The 9686-nt window shown below is 45.4% G+C and overlaps 1 protein-coding gene across 1 annotated transcript; it reads left to right on the forward strand.

Annotated features, from left to right (window-relative positions):
- Positions 1–701: 701 nt before the first annotated feature.
- On the forward strand, positions 702–4524 carry CUNH20orf202 (chromosome unknown C20orf202 homolog). The gene is made up of 3 exons (XM_012813234.1): positions 702–763; positions 906–1071; positions 4260–4524. Exons 1-3 carry the CDS (start codon positions 702–704, stop codon positions 4491–4493), a joined length of 462 nt encoding a protein of 153 aa, XP_012668688.1. The 3' UTR covers positions 4494–4524.
- Positions 4525–9686: the final 5162 nt, after the last annotated feature.

The following is a 9686-nucleotide window of genomic DNA, read 5'->3' on the forward strand; positions in this document are numbered from 1 at the left end:
TCTTCATTTCTCTGATTTTGGGTGGTATCCCTGGTACCTGGAGCAGAAGTTGGCAGACAGTAAACTCTCAATAAATATTTAATGCAAGCAAGTGTTAAAGAATACTCACTTCACATTGTGATGTGAAGAATAAATGTGTAGCAATTAGGATTGAGTTTTCCTGCAAGTAGCACGGTGCCCAATAAAAAAATGGAGTCTGTTGTCTCACATAATAGGCAGATGCTGTTTCTGTAACTCAATGATTTTAAATGTCTCTGCAGTTTTTTTGTTTGTTTGTTTGTTTTGTTTCTTGTTTTTTTGGCTTTTGTCTTGTGGTTGCAAGATGGCTACTGCAGCTCCAGGCGTGACACCCACATTCAAGGCAGAGGAAGAAGGAGAAAGAAGGAACAAAAGAGAAGCATCAGTGGCATTTTTATTTTTATTTGGAAGATTAAATTTTTTTGGAAGCCTTACAGCTAATTTCTGCTTGGATATCATTTGCTAGAAACGGGTCACATAGGTATTCCAGACGCAAGGGAACTTGGAAAATTAACACTTCCCTTTATTTAAGTTTATTATAGATAAGTGAATAAGGAAGGGAGTTGGGGAGACAGGTGGGGTCTGTGTCCCAAATGAGATATATAAAACACAAAACAAGCCCTCAAAAAGGAGCACCTGTTATCATAATATAAATATATGTATTTTTATCATTTTAAAGCTTTATGGTCTCTGTGATCCTTTTGGCATCACATCTTTTTGCCTTCTGGAACCATCAGACACCGAGGTAACTGGACCCTGAATGGTCTCCCTACCTTGTTCTGTTCAAAGTGCTAAAGCCCTTTAAAAAAAAAAAAAAAGCCAAATTACATTTTCCAATGTGAGCTACTTCCTGCTCTCATTAACTCCATCTTCAATGATTTGGCCAGAACTTGCTGCCACGCTGACAGAGGTGGAAGACTACACAAGCCAAAGATCCCTCAGGCCCATAACCAGGTCAGTGTCAAGGTTGCTCCCAAGGACACTGAGATGAAAACAGCAGACGAGCCAACGCCGAATCTTGGACAGACCCTGGAGTGGCTGAGAAAGGAGCTGGTAAGGCTTTGCATTTCTGTTTCCCTGATGTCCGTACTACACATTTACCAAGATTCTCTGGTCTTCCCTCCCAGGTGCCCCGCAGGGTAGCGCATGGGCCAGTCCCCCTTTGGGACCAGCCACACAGAGCACAACTGTGATCTCAAGTGTGGGGATAAGTAGGTCATGGCCTACATGGGAGGCACTGGGTGTGGTGCTTGCCAGACTGGTTTCAGAATTACACTGAGTTCTAGGTATGTGCCCAGCTCTGCTGCTGCGTGGCCCCTCATGGTGGCATTATCACTTGAGCCTCAGTTTTCTTATCACAAGATGGGGATGACAATAGTACCAACACTGCAGGGGTTATTGCAAGGATTCAGGGAAGAGATGCTCAAACTCAGTACGTGCTTGGCGCATTGATATTGACTACAATAATCCTGACACGGGGGGACCTGGTGTATACCCATTGTCTTAGCCTGGGTCCTCTAGAAAGCAGAGACTCAAACAAGGAACTAACAATTTATTTGGAGGTACAAGTCCAGAGTGTTGGGAAGAGGGAAACGAGGAGTTGCAGCAAAGGCCAATGTTACACCAGAGAATGACGCCAGCCATTGTGTCACCCAGGGACCCTTTAGGAAGTCTCTTGGTAGCTGGTTTACCTGCTGAAGGACGTTTCTGCACAGGTGGAAGGAGGTCTTGAGAGAGAGAAAACAGAGAGGACATTTACCTGCCTGGTGGGCTGCTGCCTCTCTTCCCCACTGGTAAAGGTCTACCCCATGGGGCACTCACTTGCCCCAACACATGTGTTATGTTACTTGGTCCCTTAGTGGCTGTTTAGGAAGCTATGCCTTTTGCCTTTTAAGTCCAAAAATAGAGGGGAGCCCCAGAGTGCGTGGGGACAGCTGCCAGGAGAGAGAGGGAGGCAGTTCAGGGAACTCAGGAGAGCTTCATTTCCCAGTATGCCCACTCCTCATTCTGCAGAGAGACAGGATTGTCTGGAAATGACCTCTCTGGGTTGCCAGGCAACAGGCCAGCTAGGCCCCAACCCTGTGTTCACCCCAGAAGGAGGGGCTGACCCAACAGGGTTTCTCAGGGGACAAGAAGATTCCAGCAGCAGGAGCTGCAGCCTCTCACAGTCCGCAGGCAGCCAGAGCTGGGCAGCTGCCTTCCTCAGTCCCCTAAGTGCCCTGCTTGGTGCCTGAACCCTAAGTACCTATTTCCTCACTGAAGTTCCTCTCTGTCGCCCATGAGGAGGGACAGTGATGGGGTGTCCCCACTGACAGCACAGCCTCCCTGGGCCAGCCACCTCCTCCTCCTTGAGGCCAAGACATACAGAGCCTCAAATCTCTTCCAGCTGAGCCTGACTCATAAATTTCCCATTCGAGCTTGTTTTTACCCTGATTGCATGAATTATGACTCCATAAGGGCCCTTCTGGAACCCACCCAAGAAGCCTCACTTGGCTGTCCTCAGGGAAGGACCAGCACTGGACAGTCGCTCGCTTCATGCAGCAGTGGGAACAAATGGGGAAGGGACAGAAGTCTGATGTCTCCCTCTTTTCCTGGGATCTCATGAGTCCCAAAGTCCTAGTGGGGTCTGTAAGAAAGGAAGAGCTGCGGCCACCTTGTGACTAGAAAGCAAACCAGTCTGATGCCTGGGCACCTGTCCTTCAGGCAGGACGGAGCTTCACACCGTGGGGGGTGGGCAAACTGAGCCCAGAGCCTACCTCACCTCAGGGCCTCTTGCTTTGTGAGAAAAGATACTTCCCTACCCTCGAAGGGGCTCAGTCAGGGTTTCTTATCCTCAGAACCAAAGGCCTTGGGTCCCCCCCAGCCCTTAACATCACCTCAGTGCTGGGCACAACTTTGTGGTCTCACAAGGTCATCCCCGGAGCTGGTGCTGAAGGTTGGACAAAAAATGTTGTGGGGGAGGAAAACCCTAAGATTGAGAAAGCACAGGCTGAATGTTTTCCGAGGAATTAGGAAAGGATGGCCCCAGGACCACTGGCTTTGCAGCCTGAGGAGTCCGTGTCCTCCAGGGAGCAGGCTACACCGTCACCTTCACCTCCGAGTTTTCTCTCTCTAGCTACCTACTCTCCAGACAGTGTTACCACTGATGCTTGCGTGGAGGATGCTGGCTTGGTTTGCTCATTTGTAACATCATCACTTCATCACAAAACTATTTTTTAATGGAAAAAATAATGCTAATAAGTGTCTCTTAGAAAGAGAAGGATTGAGAATCTGTACATCTGATCATGTGCTATGCCTTGACCAGCTTTGGAAGGGAAAACTGGGAGCCATTTGCAGTGGGTTCCTCAGGGGGTGACCCTTGAGTTGTAGGGTGGAGTGGGGTGGGTGGGGGAGCCTTTGAACTATATGCTCTTCTGGAGCATATACATTTGTGTATTAACCAGTCAGAAAATGCAATTCGAACATTTTGAAAGAGCAAACGAAAGAGGGAAAGTGTATGGAAAACAAGCCCTAGTGGAAAATGGGAGAAAGAATGGAGATGGGTGAGTGGCGATCGGGGAGTTCTAATGCAGCGGTTTTCAAATTTTTTTATTAAGGACACCAAAAAGCTTTTGTTTATGTGAATTATATCTATCCATATGGACTGAATTAGAAACCAAAGCTGAGAAATTCTTAGTACTTTTTATGGATGCTTTTGAAAATAATGATAAACTCATTACATGTTAATAAAACATTACTTATTTACAATAACTGCATTTTTCAAAGCAAATATTTAGTGAGAAGAGCAGCCCTGTTTTACATTATTGGAAATTGCTTTAATGTCTGACTTAATAGAACACAGCTGGATTCTTATATCTGCTTCTCCTGCAATCTGTTGAGATACTACATGTCATTAGCTTCTGGAAAACTCCACTGTGTGCTCATAAGAAAATGGAAGTAAAAAAAAGACAACAATATCTCAGTATAGTAAAGAAAGCAGTCTTGACCTTGCTGATCCCCTGAAAGGGTTTTCCAATAGGCTAATTCAACCAGTCATTGTAAACTCCTGGAAAGGTGGGCAATTTGCTTTCTACTTTGCAATGAAGAAGTGGAGGCTTTGCTGCATATGCCTCTGGCAAGGCTGTGCAACTCTCAAGAGGGCTTGTCTCTGATGAGACAGTGGTGGGAAAGGGCTTGTCTCTGAGGAGACCGTGGGGGAGCATCAGTGCTCTGCACAGCCTCTCACAACTCTTCTCTCCTAGTCTGAGATGCAGATCCAAGACCAGAGGCTCCTGCTCACGCTGAGACATCTTCACAGTGTCCTGGAGGAGCTGCGAGTGGACAGTGCCCAGTGGGAGGATGCCAGGTCCAGTGGAGGAGCCTCCCCTATCAGGACTCGGGCAGGCTCTGAAGGCAGGCGCTGCCAGCATGTTTCCTCAAGGGGGCTGATTCAGCTCCTCCGAGGGGAAGACTGCAGACGAAGCTCCCTCCCTTAATGGCTATAGGTGACACTGACATTAAACCTTCGTACCACTAGTCTAATCTTTGATTGTGATATTTTGGGGGGACAGCATCAGGCTCTGGGTTCACCTCTGCCTTCATCTACTGTGTGTCTCTGGCTCCATCACTCAGGTTCTCTGTGGCCCTGGTTCCTTTTCTGTCCCTTAGGGTTTCTTTGGGAGGCACAAATAAGGTACTGGATATGAGAACACAAATGTGTTACATGGTTCTGGCAAGCACCATGGCAGTAATCTGAATCTTGGGAATTTCTTACAAGGTGATGGTTAAAATGTCTTTAAGAAGGAGCTAAATGTGAAATATTGGTTACCAGGTGTTGTTCGTGGTGAAAAATTGAAACGTAGTGTGATGACTTTGTGTCTGTTTTCTTGCCTTTCAAGCTAGGTTTCCCTTTCCCCTTAATCTGCTAACAATAGGCCTATTGCCAGTCAGACTATAGGAATGGATAGATTTCCAGGCCTGGCCAATTATAGAATTTATAGTTGCCCTAAAAACATGATTGGCTTATTTGAGGAGGCATGTGACTCAACAGAGCCAATCACAATCCTTCCCTGTGATTGCTATCTGGATGCTCTTTCTTTTCTTTCTTTCTTTTTTTTCTTTTTTGAGACAGAGTTTCACTTTATCGCCCCTTGGTAGAGTGCTGTGCTGTCACAGCTCATAGCAACTTCCAACTCTTGGGCTTAGGCGATTCTCTTGCCTCAGCCTCCGGATTAGCAGAGTAGCTGGGACACAGGTGCCTGCCGCAGCACCTGGCTATTTTTTGTTGCAGTTTAGCTGGGGCAGAACTCACCACCCTCGGTATATGGGGCCAGTGCCCTACCCACTGAGCCACAGGCACTGCCCTGGATGCTCTTTCTCTTACAGTTACAAAGCTGAGAGTGCCAGTGACCATGTTTCCTGTCAAGGAAAGACCTGTCTTTAGTAGGAAGGAAAGAGGCTAATCTTCAAAGAGAAGAAGAGAGAGAGCCACACAAGGGATGGACAGAGAGGAAGAGTGCAGCTTTTTTTAGTCCCTGGTTGTAGGCTCTAGTTTTGTGAGTTACCTCTGCATTCTTTCCAGCAAGGAAGCCAGTAAATTCCACACCACCACCCACAGTCACATACACCAATTTGTTTTGTTTAAACTGATTTGAGTAGGGTTTCCCTCATTTGCAACCAAAATGGTCCCGGGGCATACAATCCAGATGTTCAAAGAAGCAGAGGAATCATTAAGAAAATGGCATTTCATTCACTCAGGGTTTGTGACAACCGTAACGGCAGGCAACAGGCTCATGACACAGCAGAGACGTTCAATTGTACGGAGTGCTACAGACATAACTGAAAAACTACATCTGCCTATAAGAAAAACTAAAACAAAAAAAAGTGAAAATAAAAAGCGATGGTGTTTAGATGGTCTGATTATTGGCAGGCCTTTTTCTTTCTTTCTTTTTTAAAAATCTGCCTGCACGTTGTTAGAATATTGGTTTGAGCTGGGCACGGTGGTTCACCTGTAATCCTAGCCTGCTGGGAAGCTGAGGTGGAAGGATTGCTTGAGTCCAGGAGTTAAAAATCAGCCTGAGCAAGAGTAAGACCCTGTCTCTATATAAAAAATAAAATAAAATTAGGCAGGCATGACGGTGCACTCCTGTTGTCCCTGCTACTTGGGAGGTTGAGGCAGCAGCATTGCTTGAGCCCAGGAGTTGGAGGGTTGCAGTGAGCTATGATGATGCCACTGCTCTCTAAGGCAGGTGACAAAGCAAGACACTGTCTCAAAAAAGGATATCGTTTTTATAGCTTTGGAAAAGTAAATCCATTGTGAATGGAAACAGAGTGGAGGGGGTGCATTGTAAGTACAATTTTTGTTGTCAGACCAACCTGGGGTTTTTATATAATATTTGAAAATGTAAAAAATCCCTGCTCTGTGAGGCTGGGGTTGGGTCCCTGCATTGCCAGTGGCTCCCTGGTTAGACTCTGTCAGATTTTGCAGGGTGGGGTTAGATGACTTGATCCTTCTTCTCTGTTCACTGTCACATCCTATGGGTTTCCTGCTCCCATGACTATCACCCAGCAGTGCTTCCTCCCCGCACGGCTGTGATTCCTTCCAAGCTCCGGCCTTCTCCAGGATCTAGGTCCCAACCCCGTGGGGCTCCTCAGCTGAGTTTAGAGACACCAGCTCCAAACGCAGTACCTCCTCTCCTGAAGTCTGGGTCCCTTCCCTACTTACCTGGCCCTTCTCTGAGCTCAGAGATACCAGACCTGATATCTGAATTAAGGGCTCCTCCTCTATCAGTTTTGAAAATGTTAACAATTCCTGCCTCTTCTTTGTTCCCTCACCTGGGGGTGGTAGACACTTCCTACAAATGCTATCTTAGAGTTCTTTTCATCACTTTTCAGGCACCTAGTTAACAACTTTATACTTAGTTGACAATTCTTTATTGTATAATAAATTCTCTGTGTTAAAATACTTGGTGTGGTTTCTGTTTCCTACCTGTCCTGGACTGACAGTTTTTTGCTATTATTACCAATGCCACTGTAACTATTCAGTTCATGTTTGCAGTTGGTGCACAAGTAAATAAGTTTTATAAATCTAAGAGTTGCAGGGAAGGGATGTGAATGCTTACATTAGCAAGTAACATGTTTTCCAAAGTGGCCCATCCATTTACACTCCCACAAGCAGTATATGAGAGTTTCTGTGAATCCACAACTTCCTAACATTTGGTATTATCAATCTTCCTAATTTTTGTCAATATAATGGGTGCAGCGTGGTAATAGACTGATCTTAACTTTCATGATCCTGATTATAAACGTGGTTGTTAATCTGAACATTAATTCCAACACTGCCATTTGTTTACTTTTATATCTTACCTAAGTTATTCAGCCACTTTGGGCCTCAGTTACCTCATCTATTAAAGAGAGGGTAATAATCCTACTCACAGGATTATTGCACAGATTAAACAGGATAACGCATTTATATCACCTTGTACAGTACTTGTCACTGAAAAGGCCAATAGACGGCAGCTTATTATTATTGCTTTGTTATTATATAATGAGCTGTGAAACCGCAACTATTACAAGTGGACATGCTTGTAAGCTATCGTCATCTTGAGAGCTATCTTCCTGGGCATGCAAAGTAAAAATGACATTGGTCTCAAGTGCTCATTGCCAACCACTATCACCCTCTGCCTCTCCTCACCTCCCCTGACTAGCCCCAGAGACCAAGAACCCTTGACAACCTTCCCACTCCTAATCTAGGAAGATAGATCTAGAAGCTCTGAGCCTGGCCTTCTGGTGGGATATTTTATGTTCTCCATGACCCAACATCTGGAAGCCACATTCACTTTCTAATCCCAGGTCAGAGCAAGCTCAGATTGAGCCCAGATACTGAGGCCTAGGGTGGAAATGACATCCCCATTTAGAGGGATGGGCAGGAAGGCCCATAGAAGGTTGGGCAGGAAGGCATGGCCATCCAGGACAGCCAGCGAGCGCTAGAGGGAGCATGTGGATCAAGGGAGCATGTGAAAATCCAGGGTTTTCTCTGCTAAGGCAGCAAAAACAGGACTACATACCCACACTCAGCATCCAGGATAAGGGAGGAGGTGGGGTGAGGAACAGAAGTGGGAAAAAGATTGAGATCAGAAGCTAAAAATGTAGGCGCAAGAAGAACAGTTCAAGGTGTGAAATCTAGAGTGGGTCAGGGCAGGCAGGTCAGGACTTACTCTGTGACTGATGAGAAATTATCAGAAGCTCATCTTTCCATAGAGCTGCCCTCCAGTCCTGCTGTGACACCTCACAGGGCACATGTGTTGGGGTGTATATTGGTGTGCAAAAACTGCCTCAAACTTAAAACAATAATCACTTTATTATTGCAACAGCCATTCATCACTGTTGTAAATCATGTTTTCCATGCTTCTGGGCTCAGCTGAGAAGTCTTTGCTTTGGTTCTGCCCAGAGGTTGCAGCCTGATGGTAGCTGCAGCTCCATTCATCTCAAAGGTCTATTTGCTCACATGTTGGCACTTGGCAACTGCTGTTGCTTGGGACCTTAGCCGAGGCTGAGTTTCCTCATATCATTGTGACTGGGTTTGGGCTTTACTTTCTGGTCTTCTTTCTGCATCTTTTCAGTTCCACTCCCACTGCTAAAGATTTTACTCTCCTACTATTTCTGTAAGTCAAGTCCATAGAGGTAACCTGATTGGTCAGCTCAACTTTTGACACCAAGAAATATCAGAGGCTGTTGGCTTATGGTAGATTTATTTTCCCTTCCTCCTCTTCCTCCTCCTCTTCTTCTTTTTCATCATCATCAATTTATAAGGAATACAGTGTAATAACTCTAAGTTAGGACTTTGACACCAGGCTACCTGGGTTTGAATCTCAGGTCTGGTACTTATCAGTTCTGTGTCCTTAGGCAAATAACATAACTTCTATGGTTCAGTTTGCTCCTCTAGAAAGGGGAGAATAATAACAAAAATTTCTTCAAGGACTGTTGAGCAAATACAATGAGACAGCATGTAGCTGCTCATAAGAAGCGCTCAGTAAATCTTAGTGATTATTACTGATGATGACAGCTACCATTTTTAAAGTCAGGATAGTGTAATTATTGTAAATACAGCCTGGAACATCATTGCCTGTGTTCGGATCCCAGCTCTTTACTAGGACAAGTCATTCAACTCTCTGTGCCTCAGTTCCATCATCTGTAGAATAGAGATAATAGTATTACCTATTATCCTAGGGTTGTTGTGAGGAGTCAATGAGTTAATACAGGTAAAACAAAATACTGTCTGTCATCTAACAAGGAGTATCATGTAAGCTATTTATTATCATTATGAATCATCTGCCCTAACTTCTAGCACCATACAAAGCACAGTAAAGATTTTATTGAAATGAACCTATTCAATGCTTCTGCAAGGGTGATATTATATCTTCATTTTATGGATGAAGGAATTGAGATTGAGTAAATGGCAGTGATACCATTAAAACTCAGGTCTATCGGCTTGGCACCTGTGGCTCAAGTGGCTAAGGCATCAGCCACATACACCTGAGCTGGCAGGTTCAAATCCAGCCCGGGCCCACCAAACAACAATGATGGCTGCAACCAAAAAACAGCCAGGCGTTATGGCGGGTGCCTGTAGTCCCAGCTACTTGGGAGGCAGAGGCAGGAGACTCACTTGAGCCCAGGAGTTGGAGGTTGCT

The sequence above is a fragment of the Otolemur garnettii genome, unplaced genomic scaffold (genome assembly GCF_000181295.1).
Source record: "Otolemur garnettii isolate 467f Iridium unplaced genomic scaffold, OtoGar3 scaffold00251, whole genome shotgun sequence".
Classification (NCBI taxonomy): Eukaryota; Metazoa; Chordata; class Mammalia; order Primates; family Galagidae; genus Otolemur; species Otolemur garnettii.

Bases quoted from the DNA above. Each gene is read 5' to 3' on its own strand.
- CUNH20orf202 (XM_012813234.1), top strand. From the start codon at position 702: ATGGTCTCTGTGATCCTTTTGGCATCACATCTTTTTGCCTTCTGGAAC. The intron at 764-905 runs GTAACTGGACCC...TGATTTGGCCAG, and splicing joins TGGAACCATCAGACACCGAG to AACTTGCTGCCACGCTGACA. The intron at 1,072-4,259 runs GTAAGGCTTTGC...CTTCTCTCCTAG, and splicing joins AGTGGCTGAGAAAGGAGCTG to TCTGAGATGCAGATCCAAGA.